The sequence below is a fragment of the Rhipicephalus microplus genome, chromosome X, assembly GCF_043290135.1.
Source record: "Rhipicephalus microplus isolate Deutch F79 chromosome X, USDA_Rmic, whole genome shotgun sequence".
In the NCBI taxonomy this organism is placed as follows: Eukaryota; Metazoa; Arthropoda; class Arachnida; order Ixodida; family Ixodidae; genus Rhipicephalus; species Rhipicephalus microplus.
Window position 1 is genome coordinate 211,643,167 of NC_134710.1, and position 21,248 is coordinate 211,664,414.

The 21,248-nt window shown below is 47.0% G+C and overlaps 1 protein-coding gene across 2 annotated transcripts in view; it reads right to left on the reverse strand.

Annotated features, from left to right (window-relative positions):
• LOC119187710 (cell division cycle and apoptosis regulator protein 1) overlaps positions 1-21,248 on the reverse strand; it is a 274,460-nt gene that overhangs the window by 176,450 nt on the left and 76,762 nt on the right. For both annotated transcript variants that reach the window (XM_037435792.2, XM_037435791.2), the window contains one exon: positions 7,694-7,808. In XM_037435792.2, coding sequence (XP_037291689.1) covers positions 7,694-7,808 — 115 coding nt within the window. The remainder of the gene's footprint in view (positions 1-7,693; positions 7,809-21,248) is intronic.

Below are 21,248 nucleotides of genomic sequence, written 5' to 3' on the forward strand. Positions count from 1 at the left end.
TGCGATGGTCTCAAGTCACTATGAGTCCGGGTCGCACATAATGGCTGCTTTGAACTGCCGATGAAAGATCTTTATGATCCCGTTGGCACACATGTGGTAGCTGGTGGTCCTCAAGCGCCCAAACTCGATGGTCAATTTGAGGAACCTGAAAAGATGCGAACAAAATGTCATCCTTGATTGGTGGTCACGCGGCAAGGGGAGCCAAAGCGAGCATTCCAACAGATGAAGAAGGTCGAAACCACTTCTTCAGTAATTCCCTCAACGAGTCACGCCTCAGGCCATTGAGTATAACCGATCAATGGTGGTGAGACAGCAGCAATAGGGTCCGGCTGAGGGAAAGGGTCCTATGATGTCGAGGTGAATATGTTTGAACCAACCAGAGGGCTAAAGAAATGCTCTAAGTGAAGTGACGTGCCTGGTGAGCATAGTGCATTGGCACTGAATGCAAAGTGAGCCAAGACGCAGCAATCCCGCTGCATGGAGGGCCAGACATAGCAGTACCACAAGGCGTGTAGAGGCACAAATGCCGGGTGGCTGAGGTTGCAAAGCTGGTTTGAAAAATCCACAGTGATAAGACAGAGGCACATAGGGCTTGCTTCGTCCCGTCGACATATAGCAGTGGATTGTGCTTGTCAAACAGGTTTGGTGACTTGTAGTGAGGACTCGCCCTCAAGAAGCTTCTGCAGCTCTGCGTCCATCGTATTTGAGCCTCAGCGATGATCTTGGCTGTTATCTGATTGATTTTATTGATATGTTGGGTTTAACATCCCAAAACCACCATATAATTTTGAGAGATGCCGTAGTGAACGGCTCCGGAAATTCCGACCACCTAGGGTTCTTCAACCATATGAGCACACAGGCCTACAACATTTTCGCCTCTATCAAAATTCAGCCGCCACAGCCGGCATTCGATCCCGCGACCTGCGGGTCAGCAGCCGAGTACCTTAGCGACTAGACCACCGCGGCGGGGCGTTAGCTGGTAGCTGCTGAACCAGCGGTAGTTTGTCGCAGCATTGAAAGGGCATAGGCCAAGGGTTTGTGGTTTGTATAGAAAGTGCAGTGCTGCACGTTGAGGACGTTGCGAAAGTGTTGAACTGCTTTGTATTTCGCCAGAAGTTCTCTATAGTACAGTAGGGTTGAGAGCTGGACTAGTTGGTGAGACATCATTTAACCATATGGTGTAGTAGCGCAATTTTCACGGGGACAAAGAGGACAAGAACACACGACACTCGCTACACTCGCAACTAATTTTATTCCAGAAGCAGCACATCATATATAACCCATAACCCTAGCGACACAGAAAAGAACTACGAACATTGAATCATTGCCAACAGAAGCTTTTGCGCAGACTCAAGCGATAGTACACGGCAGTTACGCTTACACTTTAAGATGACATAACTAAAAACAGCCTTTTTTTTTGTTTTTTTATTTGATGTTACCCAGGGCTGTTTTTAGTTATGTCATCTTAAAGTGTAAGCGTAACTGCCGTGTACTATCGCTTGAGTCTGCGCAAAAGCTTCTGTTGGCAATGATTCAATGTTCGTAGTTCTTTTCTGTGTCGCTAGGGTTATGGGTTATATATGATGTGCTGCTTCTGAAATAAAATTAGTTGCGAGTGTAGCGAGTGTCGTGTGTTCTTGTCCTCTTTGTCCCCGTGAAAATTGCGCTACTACACCATATGGTTAAATGATTTCTCTATAGTAAAAGGGAGAATTCGTTGTGGCCGGGGCCATGGTTTTGTCGGTAAAACTGATTGTGTTAAAGGTGTCTTTCTCAGTTGAGAGTTTCTTAAAGCAAAATGCCACAGGATGCCAGGAGTTGTCTATAAATTTCATGAGGGCGAGGCCGGTGGCGAAGCTATCGCGGACTGCCAGGTAGTCCGCTCACCTGGTAGTTCGCGGTGAGCGCCTAGAAATGCCTAAAAAAATTAGGCATGCCGGCAAAGTGGGCGAAGGTCTTTCGCGGTGATGGGTTGAGGATAGTTCTGCAAGTCTGCAATGCATTAAGACAAGGGTCGAGTTCCCTTTAATGAAACTTTGTGGCCGAGGAAATGGACAGTGAAAGTGCTAAGCTTGCTCTTCTGTATGTTTACAGAAGAGCAAGCTTCTTCCCACGGCCATCGAAGCTTTGGAAGAGTAGACGAACGTGCCTGCGGTGTTCTTCGGCCTTACAAGAAGAGACCAATACGTCAATACGTCGAATAGTCCGGTAGATGAAACAGAAGTCGAGGTCGAATGATCTCGTAGATGAAGCGCTGAAAAGTTTGCCTGACGTTCCTTAGGTCGAAGCTCATGAAGGGAAACTCGAACACGCCAAAGGGAGTGTTGATTGCAGTTTTCTGAATGTTGTCAAGATTAGTGGAATCTGCATGAAGGCCTTTACCAAGTCCAGCACAGATAAGACATGGTGCCAGTGGATGCGATGGATGAAGTCCTGTATATGGTGGATGGGGTACCTGTTTAAGATTGTGTGTGTGCTGAGAGCACGATAGTCGCCAAAGGGCCACCAGCCATCGGTCTTCTTCGGGACAAGGTGAAGTAGTGAGGCTTATGGGCCGTCGGAGTGGCGGGCGATTTCTTAATTAACGGAGCATAGCTTCGAATTCTGACTAGCTATGTGCATGCTATGTACAGGCGACGGGTGCGGTAGAAAACTGAGGATCCTGAAGTGTCCGGATATAGGATATGGCAGTGAACTGCACGTTGCATGGCAGCTCGCCGGGGCAAGTCAAACTGGGAAATTTAGTGAGGATGTCATGATACGGCAAAGAATTGTGGATGTTCAGCACCTTGATGCTTCGCTGGTGGGTCCTTGTTCGCTGGCCTGGCAAAGAATGTCCCATCATCATGTCGATGAGACGGATGTGGTGGCAGTCTGGGAGGAGGTTGTAATGTGCCGTGAAGTCCTAGCCGATGATTGGCTCTGAGACATCAGCGATGACAAAATTCCAGCGAAGATCACAGCAAAGGTTTTTGAGCTCGATGTGCAAGTGGAGCAAGCCGTACGTCTTGATTATGGACCAGTTCGCCGCACTGAGCTCGAAAGACAGGTGGATGAGGACCTTAAGGGGAGATGCTACTCGAAAAACAATTTTCTTAAATAAGAGTCTGAATTTAACACAAATTGGCATGCTGATAGAGTTTTTTCTCCTCTTTTCAAATATGTCATTTATTTTCATGTAGATTGCTTGGCTTTCTTTCTGCAGGTCAGATACTGCAAAATTATGGCCATTGTTATGCAACAATTCTGACCTATAAAAATCTGAGATAAAGCATGCAGATATAGCTGACTATGATCCTTTGGAACTGTAGAGTGCAAAAAACTATACAAATTTTGTGTGTAAAAAGGTGAAATACAATAATAAAATAGAAAAATTTACTATGGCTCTAGTTGCTAAGGGCTTTCAATGTTATGTAATTTTTGAAAAACATAATCAAGCAGCACTGACAATCTGAATAGATACTTGCACTCTATGGGCCTTCATCACGCTATGTGCAAAATTTCATAGAGGTATGACAATTCTAAGTATACGAACTAGCGTGTATAAGAAGCACAGATTACACAAAACTGCAAAAGGAGAAAAACGCATTACAGAAACCTTTTTTCTTTATCACAGAGTTGTTAGAAATGCATAATCTTTGGCCATAATGTTCAACAGAACTTTGAAAAGCACTGCAAGTTACTAGAACTGTCCTGCAGCATAGGTTGTGCCCTCACTGTCCTTGCGAGCACTCTCTTCTAGCCGTGCCCTTTTCACTCCACGACGACGGTGGGCCCTTGCTTCTGCTGTCAGACGCTCGGACATTCTCTTGATGCGCCTCGCATCGCGGGAATCACTGAAAGTAACCAGATCTCTAGATGGCAGTATGTTGAGCTCTTCCAGGATGTGCTCGAAAGTAGCATGACCCTTGTTGAACCACAGGATTGCCATAGCTGCGGCAGTCTCGACAACCGTTCGGGAGACAAACTTAGTCTTGGGGCAAAGTAGCCAAATTTTGCTGTTCAGGGATTCCGATGCGTTCTGGGTTTTCCCTTTGATGCATCGAGCAAGGAGCTTCTCATCCGTTAGCCGCTTATAAATGGGCAAAACAGCCAATCCCTGTGCTTTTGTCAGGAGAGGTGTGTGGCGTGGTGCGGGTTCACCAAGTGCTTCAGCGCGTTGATGTTTACACCACGACTCTGTTCCTGCAGGGCAAAACATGTGGCTGCCAGCATTGTCAGTAGAGCATGAGTGGAAGTACGAAGCCCATACTGCAGTGTACATATCCCGTACACTCCCCCTGTTGCTTGTTATGGCAATCTGATAGTATGTTTGGAGCTTCTGAATGGCTGGCTCTTTCATTTTCTGCCCTCGTGGTAATGGCACATGCAGCTTCCGTAGCGCGGTGCCAAGTCTCTTGGCCACATGATTAGTGCAGTCTTCTTTTTCTATATTGACAGCACCATAGACTTTTGACTCTGCAACTGCACTATATGCTTTGCTGTCACCGTCACTCAAGAATGTCATGAAATGCAGTGGGGTGTCATAAGTCCATAAGTGTCATGTTCTCTGCCAAATGCGCATTGCAGCCTCCGTTTCCATGGCATGGGAGGAACAGTCTGCATTTTTTTCACAGACTGGGCCATAGAATACCTGCCACACTTCCTCGTCTGGGCCCATATCCTTGTGCCTACTGCATGTCAGGCAGTAATTTGATATGACCTCGAAGTCTAAGCAGAGGCCAGTATCTAAGGTGATAACTGCGCCAATTCCGTTGTGGCTTTTGTGGCCCCTCTTCTGCCAAGTGCCGTCGAACATAACAGCCACATCAGTTTCGCCTGCTACTTCTTTCGTCAACTCTCTGGATCGGCGCAAGTTTTCACTCACAGCTGCCATGGCAGCGGTGTGCACCTTCTTTGCTATCGAAAAAAATCCTCGGTGGTGCATTGGCTTTGGGAGTCCAATAATGAAGCAAAATCTCGACAATTGCTCATGCCCAATGCAGACAGCGCGTGCAGCCACCACTGCCTTCACATTTACAGCGAAACTATCTCGGGAGCTCCCACTGTCGTACCATTGGCTCACTCGGCTGCTGCGGTCCGCCGTAACACGCAGTGACATATATAGGAGCACGAAAGAACAGTCGCTGAGCATTCGCTGTTTTCGCAATGAAGTCCGAGGAGCGACGAAAGTCCCTTGCGCTTTTCTGCCGGCTCCCGAACGGCAAGTTTTTGAATACCGCAAGCAGGGCATGCCGCACCTGCCACAAGTGCCGTCAGCAAGAGGGTGTCGCACAAAACTCTCGTTGCACAAACCTCATCGCGCTGTCTTTCGTCTTTTTCGAAGAAGCCGAGCTTCCTTTCTAAAGCACTGACGAAAGAAAGCGCAGCGTCAATCCCTTCATCGCAGCCACTGTCGCTCGCGCACTCGTCAATGCCGCCGTCAGGCCTAGCACACGTAGGCGCGTTCTCGTTCGTCGCCGTCGTTCGGGGCGCTTTACACCGCCTTCCCTTGAACTTGTGCTTCGTTCGAAACTTCTGCAGTCTCACGTTGCACTTTTTCGGGCTTGTCATCGCGGAAATATGCGTAGACGCGCAGAAAAGCAGACGGACCAAATGCCGATGGCCGCCACCAACACAGCTGACAATGACTCGTTAGCCAATGGCGATGCGGCTTAGGGTGCCGCATGTTTCAAACCGCTTAAACCACGTGATAAAAAGGCCTCGTTTTTTATTTTATTTTTTGCCCACGTACGAAACTGGCGGTCGTCGGAGCTGTAAGAAGAAGGCCGGACGCAACTTTCCCAACCGATCGCGATGGCGGGCGGCACTGCGACGGGGAGCAGCGCGCAGTCAAAGATGGCCAATATCGACGCAAATTCACGAAATTTTGAGCCACCGCGATGCCTTCATACACATTTTTTTTAATTTTGCGGTTTGAATTTAGTTTTGAAATTTTCACAGATGAAAAAAGAAGGTTTGAAGATTACAATGCAATAAAAATCAGAAATACGAGAAATTTCGCTAAAAACGCGATTTTTCGACTCGCATCTCCCCTTAAAGATAGGCTCGTAAGTAGCAGCAGATGTCGGAACCAGTGTTAACAAAAAACTGCTTCGCATTGGTCGGTCACGAAAATGCGACGGCTTCCAGGTTGGCAGCTTGCGGCCCGTCTCTACCAGCTGCCATTAGAGTTTCTGGTGAGTGGAGCAGGATAGTCACCATTGCCGGGCTGTCACCAAAGTGCCGATAGTGATAAGACCGACTGTGCTGAGCAGGCTGCTGTGATGAGGTAGTGTTACAGTCGCTGCTTTGCGACTGGTGTCAGCGACGTGTTCAAAGTCACTTATAAAGGCATTGCTGAATGGAGCCGAGTTGTCGATTGATGTCAATATGGTGCACAAGCTTTGTGGTGTTCAGAGGTGCAGCGACAGCCTGGATGGTAGGCGACAGCAGCGGCACAAAGACCTCGATGATGCAGTCAGCAATCTCAGCATGTTGATTGAGAGGAAGCTGAGCTGAGCCTGCACAACAGCTTGGATGTGTGATGGAAGTCCCTGGAGCTGAAATACTCGAAAAAAAAAGTACGTTGGACTTTTATGCTGCATGTGGCAGAGCAGCTGCGAAGGTTTGCGCTCGGCAAGCTCCGCGGACTGAAGTTGCCGTACCTTCTGTTCATCCGAAGGTGACAGGCAGTGAATAAGTTGTGTCTTGAGGTGTTGATAAAGAATGGCCGTTGGTGAGTTGGTAAGAATATCCCAGATCTTGTTGGCGTAGCGGGTGTCCAGGTGGGCGACAACGTAGTCATAGCGGGACCGTTCGTGTCTGATGCCTGCGAGGAAGAACTGGGCCTTGACTCCGGCGAACCATACTTTGATCAAGTCCCTCCAAAACGGCAGAAGGTTGACAGCAATACGCCTGATGTTCACGTTGGTAACGGCCACAGTAGTAGCAGGGTCTGCGTTGACAGTCACTCCTGGAAGAGAGCTTTGAGGGGCGTGGCTTGAGCACAACACTGCGGAATCGTAGGGCGAATACAACTCAATTGGCTCACGCTGCAGCTGGAGCAGCTGTTGCTGGGCCTGTAGTTGCTGTTCAAGTTGTTTCACCTGCATGCCAAGAGCAGCAAGAGCTTCCGAGTTGGCTATGGCAGGGCGATGTGTTCGGATTCCAGGTCACCAAATGTGACAATGTCGACAGCTAGGCTAGTTCCAGGTCACCAGATGTGGGATGCTGTGTCGACGGAAGGGCAGGGCCCAGCATGAAAACATAATTGTTTATTCAACTACGATAGCAGCATCAGGTGAGCATACCGACACTATGCTCGTCTGAGGTAGCGGAGCAAGGATAATATTGCAAGCCCGCAGCCTGGTTTTGTAGCCACCACCGGTGACCTGTGCCTCAGGTGATACTGAGTAGGCGCTGTGTTAACAGAATGAAGTGCAGCGTGCAGCCATGTCATGCCCAACTAAATGATAGCAAAGAGGAGGCTTCATAGTATTCTGTGCAGATTGTGTTGCCGCACATTCATCAGGAAAGAGGGTAAACCACAAAGACATGGACACTGAAGAGAACTACACAATACAAGTGCACATAGAACCAGAGAACAGTTAGGCGCTAGTAAGAAAATTACACAATAATACATAACTAAAATTTCAGTAAAGCTTTCTCTTGACATACTGCTCACAACAAATAAACAATGTCACCAGCTTACCAGATGAAGTCAAGGAATTGATGTACTGCGTCTGTGCTGCCATGGCTGCACTTGTGCTGGACTGGCTACTTGGCGTAATCTGACTGTTCAAGCGAACACCAACAGAAGCATTCATCTGCAGCACGTGAGAGTGAAAAAATAAAGGTGACAGTTTTGCTGCAAGGGTGAAGCAATGAATGCAATAGCAACAAAATGTCACAGTTTCATCACAAAGGCTAAGCAATGAATGCGATAAAGAGAAATTAGAATATCACATAAAGGACAAGCAGCTCCATACTTTCAGCACGCCACTGCAGCACAAAAAAAAAGGATGCTTGAAAAGAACGCATATACACAGGACCAGTGTGAACTAACAACTGTCATAGTTATTACTTCGTGCTGCTAATGTCCACAATGCAGAAGCTGAATATGTTTTATTTTTGTTTTCAGATGCGAAGCAGCTCTTCGACTAGCCTGTGTAACGCTGTCCTTCTGTCCGCATTGTGCTCCCCTAGTTGCAGGTGTTGGGGCGGTGCCAAGTAGGTCACACTTTCCTTCGCAAAGCATGCACGTTGACATCACTCTCTCCCTAGTCTGTACCCGCTCACCAAGTGTCATCTGTCTCGGTTCACCCTCTCCACCTCTCGCAACGTTTGAGCGCACATCAAGCGAACACTCTTTCTGCGATGAAACTTACAGGAAACCCAACCTACCTCCCGTGCCCTTGCGTTTCAAACAAACGTTCACTCGAGTAAACGCTACACCGAGCTTGCCTTCAAAGCATTCTTCCAGCTCCCACATCGACGCCCGTTTCAGCAGAGTCAATGCCGTGCACACCGCTGCTGCTTCGCATTCCATCAGGGTTCCCTTTGGGGAGATGGTCCATAATTTTTTCTTTTAAACTGCAGCCCGTGGAATGACCCCTCTGCGTCTCCTACTCCGCAGTGGTGTTCGACGCCAATTGTGCCCTGCTTTCTTTTTGCTTTTTTTCTTATAATGAATGGTACAGAAAAGGGCCACTTTATCATGCGCATCTCAAGGGCGGTTTTCAACATGAAAGAAAATGTAAAAGCGTTGATAATAGAAAATACGCTAAAGCTGTTCAGAGATCAGCGTACCGCGAGCGGTAAATGTATATGAATAGCTTGCCGCTAATCACCAGCACAAGCATGCCATGTGGCTGTGCTGGCTAGTGCAGCCGGCTACAGGGCGAGGCACCGCTGGTTTGAATCCTAGATACGTTGCTTTGAAATTTTTTCTACTGAATTCTTTTTCTTTATGCCTTTTTTTTACATATATATGTATATATAAATATCCAGAACATGATGGCCACGGCGATGGCAAAAAAATCAACTGAGAGTGTCCATATAAATACTATCACAATAAAAATTGGAATGTTATCAAAGTAAGGCTAGCCCTGATAATTCTTTAGTGCAAACTGCAGAGACACGGGATGAAATTGGGGGACCCTCCTTTTAATGGCGAATTCCATTGAGAGAACAGGAGTAGAAGGGTAGCGCAGGGAGGATCGGGGGACCGAGCACTCAGAGCGGGACCACTCAATCTGCCACTGGAATACTGCACCCTTACCGCGAGCAGGTGAGAGGGTGATGAGTGGGGAGAAACACATTAGGTGATTGAAACATTCGAAGCCCTAGCATTCTTCATGAGGCAGCAGCAAATGCATGAAATCTGTCAGTCGCAAGTTGCCGTTATCGTAATTAGCAGTTACATAGTGCATTTATGCAACGACACGTCCAAACTTGACTGTGTACACTTTGTAGCCATCATCGTCGCTAATACGGTCAACATGAGTGGGGTCAAACTACACATGGTTGCTGCCATTGCCGCCGTGCTTGCTATCTGAAGCAAAATTAAAACAAAAAATTGGCAGATCTCACGTATAGTGGGAATCGATAAGTGAAACATGAATGAGAAAGGTTGAGATGTCTCTTTAAAATCAGCACAACGTTACGAGGCGGACGTAAGTTATGTCGTGCATGATTTCCATGTCATGATTATAAGGTTTGGTCATGTCATTTACCTTCGTTGTCTATTCTTGTCACGTGATACCAAACTTGGCATATGTGGAGCTAGCGAAACGGCCGCGAGCGCGCTATCAGCATAGCATGTAGTTATGTTTTACATGACACGCATGCCATGATTATCATGTTTTGGACATGTCATTTAGCTATGTCGTCCATTCACGTCCCGCAATACCAAATTTGGTATATGTGAAGCAAACAAAACGACCGCGAGTGCATCATGAGTGTAGCATGTATTCATGAGCGCACATGACATGCATCTCATGATTATGATGTTTGCACTAGTCATGTACCTTTGTGATCCAGTCACGTGATATATACCGAATTTCGTATATGTGAAGCTAGCGAAAGGGCCGCAAGTGCATCATGATTGTGGCATGTAGTCATGTTGTTACATGAAATGCATGTCATGATTATCATGTTTGGACGTGTCAGTTGTAATAATACACAGTACTAGGCTGGGGTGTCAGCCATCTTCTTTATTTATAACCTCTTTTTCCTCCTCGTCTCCCTCCAACCCTGCCTAACGTCCACGTACACTCCCCCTCTTTGAAGACTCATCCCTCCTGGGGTGGTACGTGAAAACGTTTCCAATGGTCGCAAACTCCAGCACACCATCATCGCTGGTGTAACCGACCCTTTTGAGAACGCCATGTTGCACTGCGATCTGCACCACGCGATAAGGTCCCATGTACATCTACTTTGTGCCGGGAAGGCCTTTTCTGACAAGCACCAGATCGTTCAGTTGTATCTGAGGTATCCGCGTGTTGTGGGACGGTCAAAGTTCCTCTTCATACTTTTCCGGTATCGCTGATAGGCTTCCCAAGTTTTTCGTTTTTCGCACAATTGCAGGCGGTCTCCAATGCAAAGTTCTTGATCAGCAGGAAGCACTGGTACCCTTCCGAAAGCTGCAAAATATGGGCTACAGCCGATGCTCGCAGTGTGCGACCGATTGTGATGAACGACAGCTGCCTCCAAGCAGCACTTCCATCCACCCTGAAAACCTGGATACATTGAAATGAACTGCTTCAAATCCCGAATGATTCTTTCAGCCATGCCATTTCCTACAGGATGGTATGGAGCGTCGCAATACAACTCCTCGTTCCTTCGCCCAATCTTGCAATCGCTGACTGATAAACGCTGGCCCATTGTCTGATATTACTATTTTCGTATTCTTGAACATCTCTCAACTCAAAAGAGCGATCACACTATTTGCGTCTTTCTTACCGGCCGTGCTGCCACTATTCTTGTGCACTGGTCTATTGCCACTAGGAAAGACTGCGTGATTCTTACTCCTGCAGCCTTCTTCTTGAGCTCTGCGAAATCCAGATGAATGACTTCAAATGGTACGTTGGAATGTTGAGGCAAAACCATATCGTCTGTTCTCTGAAGGTGCTTGGCTTTGTGAACTTGACATTGATAACAAGACTGAGCATACCGTTGAACGTCCTCTTTCATGTGTTTTCACTGGAAACGCTGACGAATCTTGCGAAATGTCCTCCAAAAGCCGTCATGTCCACCTGAGTGCGGGGAGTCGTGATAGAGCTCCAAAATTCGAGGCACCATTGTTTCTGGGACTGTGAACTTTCCGTTATGTAACTTAAGTTCTTCAGTTCCTTCCCACAACAATGTTGCGTTGACATTTTTATGATCAGGAATTAGCACAAGTCTTGAAAGCGCATCTGCATCCTTGAGGTGTTCTCCAGGCCTGTGGTGGACCATGAAAGTAAACTGCTGGAGTTCACTCACCCACCTAGCAATTTTTCCTCGAGGCTCGGCGAGGTTAAGGATATACATTAAGGCTTGCTGATCCGTAAAGAGCTTGAAGCTCCTGCCATCCAGGTAAGGTCTAAAATAGCGTACGGCCATTAGGACTGCCAAGATTTCCTTCTCTGTAGTCGTGTAGTTCAGTTGAGTTTTCGAAAAGGTGTACGAATAGTACCCAACGACCCTCTGTTGACGGCTCCGTTGAGAGTCGGTATCTCTCTGGTAAAGCACTGCGCCTGTGCCATAATGAGAAGCATCGGTGTTCAGTTGAAAGGGCAACTTGAAGTCTGGAAGGGTCAGGAACGTATCCGATGAAATAATGGTCACAAGGCTGTGATAAACAGATTCACACTCTGCTGTCCACTGAAATGGCACATTCTTCTTAGTCATTTCTGTGGGGCATTTGGTTTTGGTCGCAGAATCTCTAATGAATGGCCGGATATGCCCTGCAAGATCGAGAAATACCCACAAAGAGTGCAAGTCATACGGCTTCTGCATTTTTGCGATTCGTTCGACTGATTCTGGTTTCGTTGTCTTGGTTTGGCCGTCAAATACTCTTCCAAGAAACACCACTTTACTTTGGAAAAACTCACTTTTCTTGTCATTAATTTTGAGCTCAGCGTCACAAAGTGCTTGAAGTACACTAGCCAGATGGTTTGAGTGCTCTTCCTCGTTGCGGGAGTATACTATTATATCGTCTATGTAGACGTTACAAAACTTCCCGATAAACGGTCGCAAGACGTCGTTCATCATTTTCTGGAACCAAGCGGGTGAGTTCTTCCATCCAAATGGAAGGCGGTTATACTCATAGATATCAAAGGGCGTGATGAAGGCAGAATATTTCTTGCACTTTTCAGAAATCGGAACTTGCAAAATCCTTTACATAGGTCAATGCGCGAGAAAACTCTGCAGCCACCCGTGTCATCTATGATAGAGTCTATACGTGGCATAGGAAACGGAAAAAGCTCAGTCTGCTTATTAATTTGTCTGTAGTCCATGCAGAGTCGAAGACTTCCATCTTCGTTTGGTGAAATGGTGATGGGTGAAGCGAACGTAGACGTGAATGGGCGGATAATCTGCGCATTCAACATCTTTTGAATCTCGTTCTGAAGCCACACTTTCTTCTCTCGTGACATATTATAGGGCTTTTTTCTCACCACCGTCGTATCACTGAGCTGGAATGGAACCTCAAACTTCGTAGTTGCTGTAGGATATCCTTTCAGGCACAGCAATTCCGGGTAAAGCGTCCTAACATCTTCACCTGACGATGGTTTCCGCGGAGTCCTTGAAGGCGAAACTGTAGCGTTGATAGCGCGGCGCTTTTCTTCTGTGGTAATTTCGCCTGTCCAGTGGATATTAAGGCGAAGTGCACTGATGACTGGACGTGAAAGCAGTAGTTCATACAAAACTCCGTCGAGTACCAGTGCTTGCGCAGTGACAGTGTTGCCGAGACACGATATGGTTATACAAGTCCATTTATCGTGAACAGCTTGTCTTCCATGGTATCCGTGTACTTCTACTGGTCTTGCCTCTTTTACTTTCGCCCTCTCAAAAATATTTGCGTTAATAACCATGACGCTTGCTCCGCTGTCAACTAACGCACTCCGTTCCTTTCCATCCACAAAAATAGATATGTACAATAGACTTGTATGAGACAAATAAACAGCTTCTCTTGATGTCGTCGGGTGGAAGCCGAGACCCTCTCTATTTAGTTTTTTTGTTACGTCATCTAGCTCTTCGCCATGGTCTGAGCCTCCCTGGGCGGTCAAAAAGGATATGGGTGTTGCAGTAGGTCTCTAGCTTGCAAGCGGGCGTCGTTCCTCAGCTTGTGTGGCCCCGGTATTCCTTGCAGCAGGCGTCATGGGTTGACGCTGGGTTCTTAGGTCCTGGAGGTAGAGGTTTCGCATTCCCTGCAGAAGTTCTTCGACCGTCTTGGGTCCTCGCATTTGTATTTGCTTCTGGAGGTCCGGACTTAAACCATGAATGATAAGCAGAACCACAGACGTCTCAGGCAAAGATGAGTCCGCCACCTGTAGCAAGCGCCTTTTCTCATAAAAATAGCTGAGTGCAGATCCACACCTGTATTTGAATGTGATTGCTTTGTCCCATAGCAACACCTTGTTCTCGCTGAAGGAGCTCAGAAAGCTTGCTTTCCACTCTATCCATGGTTTGTTGCTGTGAGCATTGAGACGCCATTCGTACCAACTCTTTGCTATGCCCGATAGGAATAGTCGCATGTTTTTCACTTTATCTCTGTCGCTGTGCCAGTAGTTTTCATTGCATGCATACTCGTAAAACGTGAGCCAGAACTCGGGACTACTAGACTCTCCATCAAACATGTCTGGCTTCACGTGTTCGCGACTCGGTCTCCATAATCTTTCCGTCGCGTTTACAAGCAAGCGCATTAAATTATTTTGCTGCCTATTCTGTTCTTGGTGCAGTTCAAGAAACTTGTTGATCAGCTCGACGGAACTGTCAGGCGAAGTAGCGGTAGCAGGCTTCACGTCGTTTCTTACTGGAGTCAGCACGAAATTCTCATAATCCTGAAGTTTCATGTTGATCCTCACCGTTCTTTTAGCAAGTAAATGGTCTAGAGTGAGCTTCATTTTAGTGCTTATACAGGAAACAAATGCGTCAGTGCTCACTGCTTCCGGAAATGCTAGTTCCTCTTCATCTTGAGGCGTTCCGGTCAAGATCCGGATGCCACCGCACTGATTTCCTCCAATAGTGAAGTCCACCCACATCTTGAATGTCCGCACAGAAAGTATACGCGGCTGCGCCAATTTGTAATAATACACAGTACTAGGCTGGGGTGCCAGCTATCTTCTTTATTTATAACCTCTTCTTTCTCCTCGTCTCCCTCCAACCCTGCCTATCGTCCACGTACATCAGTTACCTTCGTCGTCCGTTCACGTCACGTAATATCATATTTGATGTATGCGAAGCTAGCGAAATGACTGTAAGCGCATCATGAGCGTGACATGTAGTCATGTTGATTTGATTTGATATGTGGGGTTTAACGTCCCAAAACCACCGTAGGATTAGGAGAGATGCCGTAGTGGAGGGCTCTGGAAATTTCGACCACCTGGGGTTCTTTAACGTGCGCCCAAATCTGAGCAAACAGGCCTTAAACATTTCCGCCTCCATTGGAAATACAACCGCCGCAGCCCGGATACGATACCCTGACCTGCGGGTCAGCAGCCGAGTACCTTAGCCACTAGACCACCACGGCGAGGCGGCATGTAGTCATGTTGTCATACGATACACATCTCATGATTATCATGTTTCAACCAGTCACATACCGTATTTACTCGCGTAATGGATGAAGTTTTTTTTTTTTTTTTGAAAGATTGGACTAAAGTTGAGGTGTGTGTTTATTACGCAGGGTAAATTTTATGAAAACTTTTTTGGGAGAAGGAAAAAATGCAGTAATGCAGAAAAAAGTTAGGTCGCTTAGCCTTTCGCAACTTACATACGCATACACTGTTGGAAAACAGCTTCATTGTACCACTTTACTCATCTTCGGTAGTTGATGGCGCTATCTTCTGCAAGCTGTCCCTGGGGCTGCGGCCCCGAGGGACCCGCACATGCCATAACGCTTTGCGACTATTTTTTCTCGCAATCGTTTAATCCCAACAGTGATATCTACTTATGATCTCAAGCGGCGCCCAAATGCGTGTGCTCACGGGGGGGGGGGGGGGGGGAGGGGAATGGCAGGACGGACAGTTAGAGTGAAGAAAAAGAAATTAGGCTAAAAAAGGGTGGCGGGATTCGCAGAAAGTGACTGACGTCGGTTGGCGCGGGCAGTTTGGTGACCCTCGCTCGCTGTGTGCTTATCAGCTGCGATGTCTCTATACTCGCATGATGGCTCTATACTCGCACGACTCCTGCGGCTCCTGCGGCTCCTGAACCCCGCAGTGATGCACAGGTAAGAATAGGGAGACAAGCCGTGCACACATGGAAAGAACAGCAATAGGCACACGGCAACGGGTGAAAGGAGGTGCGAGGGAGCGAGCCGAGGTGGGTAAGGGTGGTCAGCAAAGTAATAAAAAAAAAAGGAAGAGAGCCAACGTGTGAGAAGGCCCCAGGTGTCGGTTAGCGGGACTGCCGCGGATGCGTTTATTACAGATAGAAAGAAAAGCAATACGGCACGCAGCAATGGGGGAAGGGGAGGAGGGAGCGAGCTCAGGTGGTTGAGGGGGAGTTGGCAAATTAATAGAAACCGGAGGAGATCCAACGAGTGAGGAGACGCCAGGCGTCGGTTAGCAGTACTGCAGCAGATGAATGTAGGGGGTGCATTTATTACGCGGGGGGAAAAATATCCAAATTTTGATGACTGAAGTTGGGCATGCGTTTATTATGTGAGTGCGTTCATTCGCGAGTAAGTACGGTATCTACGTGATCCATTCACATCCCACAAAAGCAAATTTTGTATATGTGAAACTAGCAAAACTGAAGTGAGCGCATCATGAGCGTGGTATTGTAGTCATGTTGTTACACATACCTGCCAAGTTTGCAAAAACGCAATCCGGGAGATCTACTTAAACAGGGGTCGGGGTGGGGGGCATAAAATATGTCTCGCCCTTCACTTAGTGAATGTCTCGCCCTTCAACTTTATTATAGTGAATGAATAAAGTTGGTAACATTCACCGCGCATCATACGTTCTACCCGCGCGTAAAATTGCGCAAATTCGGGTGGGGAGTGCTGCGCAAGCAGAGATTAAACGAAGCGGCCGATCTCTGTCGCTTGAAAGCGACGGCACACGGGATACTATCCCACCGCATGTTAGACCTGCCGTCGAATGCGCAAGCAGAGAGGAAAAGCGCCGCTCGTCTTGAAGGAGCATAAAAAAATAAGCGGGGGAAAGGGGGGGGGGGGCGAGTCGCTCGAGCAGCAGCGATGAACGTTGATTCCAAGGGCAAGGTTGTGATAAGCTGGCGCATGCTATCGGCAAGCATCAGCGCGTGGCTCATAACCGTTCTACGTGGTGCGCTCCCTACGGTAAGAGCTTGTGCCATATGGAGCAGCTGTACATCCTTTCTAACACCAGTGTTTTGCAGAGTGTCGCGATGTCGGATTCTAAAGCGTTAGCTTTCAGCCTTCTTATTGTCACAGGGTCGCGAGGTTGAGGAAGACAGCAGCCGCTGTTTACTAGAGTGAACCTTATTTAGGCGAAACGGAGCCCGGAAAACAAAACGACACTCTTCAAGCAATACAAGCTGTAGACTGATAGCTGCAAACCAGAACGTCGCCCATCGATAATCTGCCAAGCAGCAAAGTGCTGCGGCATTTATACACGTGCCATCGAAGATTGCCACGTTATCGGTAGCCGCTGCGCTAGTTCCAGACCAAACTCTCATGTACGCGTTGTGCGCGTAATCTCATCGGAAGTCACAAGAGTGGAAGCTTGGGCTAGTTGGTGCGTATTCATATTTGCAAGGTGTTTCAGCGCGCGAACAAAGGAAAAAAGGACAGGGTAGACAGAAAGAGCGCAGAAAGAGCGCTAAATGCGTAAGCACTTCATCGGTTGCTTTATCCCAGGCTGAACGCGATTACCTGGCTGGGCGTTAAGGCATTAGAGGACCTGTCACACGTGCTCTTACTGGTGTGTAGATTGGGCTTGTTTTTTACATTTATGCTCTGTAATCTTCCTTTTTAGACGTATAAATTCTTGCCACTCTGCGAAATAAAGTTAGTTGGAACAGCGCTCTTTCTGTCTACCCTGTCCTTTTTTCCTTTGTTCGCGCGCTGAAACACCTTGCAAATACTCATCGGAAGGTTCTAAGTTTATCTAGATTGTTCCCAGTAATTTGGGATTGGATTGCGCAAGGCAGTGTTACACGCGTAATGGTGCGGTAGCAAAAATAGAAACCGCGTGCGGCATTACCATTACAAATTCTTGCTATTTCAGTCATCTCTTCACCGGTAAAACCGTTTTCTTTTTCTCAGTTTATATGGTTTGGCTATCAGCTTTGCAGCTAAAACATATATAGAGTCGCATATTGATGTATGCACACAAACACCACCTTAACAAAATTCATGCATGAACGGAAATACGACGGCACCAAACTAACTATAACAATGGACGTGGTTGCACCCTTTGTTATAAGGGAGATTTAGAATAGCACACCGCGAGCCCTTGCAGTGTGGTCGCTGCCGCTGCACACGCGTCGTAACCCGAGTCGACGTCCGCGTTTGCGGCCCACACGTAGAAAATCTGAAGTAGCGTGCGGCGATCGCGGCCTGCGAAGTCCTGCGAGTAGGTTCCATGCATTTGGGTTTGAGTTCGGGGTGAAAGTTCCTAGACTTTTCTCTAGGGGGAGCAAACGCTATTCTAAAACTCATATGGCGCCCGCTATGCCCGCAGCCCCAGCAAACGTTATTCTAAAACTCCCTGTAGTACCTAGAATATACTTACTAGTGTGCCGACCGCCGAGCGTTTCTAATGGGAGAGGCTGGCACTGCCGCACGACCTCCTCTATAAACTTAAGACCTGTGCCAATCTATGGACGCATGTAAGCCCGAAAATTGGCGTGTAGAGACCCAAGATACCGCGAGGTGCCGCCACGACTTACCCTCATAGTTGTTAGTTGTTTCATAGACTTAGTTGTTAAACAGCTAGAACCGAACACGAAGTGGACTTAGTGAGAGGCTACTGGTGAAATTGAACACGTGTGTGTGCGGTGTAGGTGGTAGCTTCAAACAGTTGTTGAGGTAGGAGAGTTAGTGGAGGCGGTTGGATAGCAGGATTAGGGTTGAGCATAGGGCTGTCGGGCGCTCGGTCCTATGGTCGGGCAGGCGATGGCTAAGGAGGCTGGAAAAACCACGGGCGACAGTGAGATAGTGCAGTGCGAAGAATGCAAGCAGTGGTGCTAGTTGGACGAGACAGCATTCACGAGTTTGGCTGACGCACAGAAGGCGAGCTTCGTGTGGAGGCTGTGCGAGGCACTGAAGGTGGCCGTGCAGCGCATAGAGGCTAGCATCTAGGGGCTTCAGGAGGAACTTGGGGCGGAACGGGAGCAGAGGATAGAACTCCAAAAACAGCTCCGAGCGTAGCGTGAGCGGGAGGAGGCTACCGCCAGCCCTGAGGCCAACAGTGTAGCCAACAACGGTTTTAAAAGGGCACAAATATTCAAGCTGCAAGGGGTCTGTGGGAGAAGAAATCGACGTAAGCACAAGGGCCGAGCTAAGTCAGACATAGGCAATATTAACATGCAGGGTGGCAAGACTAGGTTAAAGTGGGAAAAGATAGATGAGCAGTTATTACAGTAGGAGGTGATGGTATATGGGGTTGTGGAGACACATCTTCGGGACATGGAGCAAGCACCTAGCAATCCGGACTACGTATGGGAATATTGCAATAGAACAGAAGGCAGCAAAAAAGGGGAGTGGAATTGGTGCAGTTATACAAAAAGTATGGGTTGGCAAAGAGTCAAGCACGGATGCATGAAACATTTATGGTTAAAAGGGAAAGTAGCTGGGCAGATGACACTCCTTGGTTTAGTGTACTTGAAGACTGGGGCAAAAGCCAGAGAGGAAAGCCAGGCAATGGTGGAGTGTACATCAAGACATTGAGGAATTAGGAGGAGAGTGCGAGATAATTATACTAGCAGATATGAATGCGCACATAGAAGATATAAATGGGTATACCAACCCAACAGGCAAAATGATCATGGATACGTGTGAAAGGCATGATTTCATCATTTGCAACAGTGCTGAGAAGTGTAAACGGCAAATAACATGGGAGATAGGAAGGCTGCAGTCGACGATAGATTCTGCACTGATGTCACATAGGATGCATGATAGATATGCTCAGGGGAATGCACATAGATGAATGTGGCTCCAGAAGTCTGGGTAGTGATCACAAACGTATAGAGCTAAGTTTTGGAAGAGCAGTGAAATGAAAGTGGGAAGGAGACAAGATGAGCAACTAAAGGAAAATTGTTATTCAGAAAGCCAAATAGAAATAGCTACTAAACAAATTGAGAAAGTAATCACTGAGGATAATAAAACAGTGTGGACATACACAAATCTAATTAGACTGTTTGCGCTAGGGCTTGCTAAGGCATGAGACGAATCACCCCGGAAAAGAAGACACAAACCCAAAAGTTGGTGGGATGAGGAAGTTAAAGAGAGCCATAGCAAAACGTTAGAAAGCCTCTAGGGAAAACAGACATGCTCAGTAGTGGGGTGAACCGACAGATGATGTTGAAAGAAAATGGGACATCTTTCTAAATTGTAGAAGGGAAGCATCCCTTCTGATCAATGAAAACATTAGAAGAAAGAGGCTCAGTGACTGGCAAAAGTACATAAAAAGAATAGAAAGGCAGCTGCGAAATTTTGGAACCATCTAAACTCTCTAAGAAATGAGACAAGCCTAGAGCAGAGGTTTATAACTACAGCTCAAGGTGTTAGGCTAGAAGGGGACGAAGTTATTGAATATATAAGAACAAGGGTGACAGAAAAGTTTGAACAAAGTGCTTTATGCACCACAATGAACAAGGATGGATCAAGTGGTGCAATGGCTCCATTTTCAAGAGAGTGGGAAAGGGGTGAGAAGAGGGTTCCTAGTAGTACATCAGCAGGCCCAGATGGCATTCCAATTAAGCTGATAAAGACATCGGGTCCGATGGCTATGGAGACTTTGAGAGAGTCAGTGAGCAAAATAATAATCGATAGTGATGTCCTCGATGGATGGAAATTTAGCAAGATGAGCATGATCTATAGAGGAAAGGGGGAAAAAACTGACAAACAACTACCGTCCTATAACAGTGACATCGGTGGTCTACAGGCTGGCGATGCAGATTATAAAGGAAAGACTGCAGGTATGGATAGAGGATGAGGGGGTGCTGGAGGAACTGCAGAATTGGTTTCGGAAACACAGTAGCTTGGAAGACAATCTGTTCTCACTGATGCACTGCATCGAAATAGCAAGAAAGGAACACAGGCCTCTGTGGCTAGCATTTTTGGATATCAAGGTAGCGTACGATAGGGTAGTTCAAGAGGACTTGTAGGGAATACTGGACACACTAGGTGAGGAAGATCGAGTCACTAATCTTTTAAAGGATATCTATAAAAGTAACAGGGTAGTTATAAAGTGGGAAAAACAGGTATCCAAGACCACAGAGGTAAAACCGGGCTTAAGCAGGGGTGTCCTCTATCACCCTTGTTATTCATGATGTACCAACCAGGATTAGAGGCCAAATTATAGGGAAGCGGACTTGGCTTCAACCTCTCTTTCATCAAGCAAGGAAAACTCATTGAACAGGCACTACCAGCCGACAACAAGGAAGATTTGCAGAGATTGATGAACATCTGCGGTAATGAGGGAGATAGGTTAGATTTCTGATTCAGTAAGGAAAAATCAGCAGTCACGATTTTTAATGATAATGAAGGTAGTGAGCTTAGGATACAGGAGGTCACGCTAGAGATAACAGATCAATACAAATATATGGGCGTATAGATAAGTAATGGGTCCGAGTACCTAAGGGAACACGAAATATACGTAACGACTAAAGGTAGCAGGAATGCAGCAGTGATGAAAAATAGGGCACGGTAGAATTACAACAGGTATGATGTTGTGAGAGGAATATGTAAAGGGGTCATGGTTCCTGGTCTAATGTTCGGCAATGCGGTCTTGTGCATGAGATCAGAAGTTCAAGCAAGATTAGAAATTAAGCAACGTGGAATATGTAGGCTGGGTTTAGGATTTCACGGGAATACACCAAATCAGGAAGTACAAGGTGATATGGGATAGTATAGT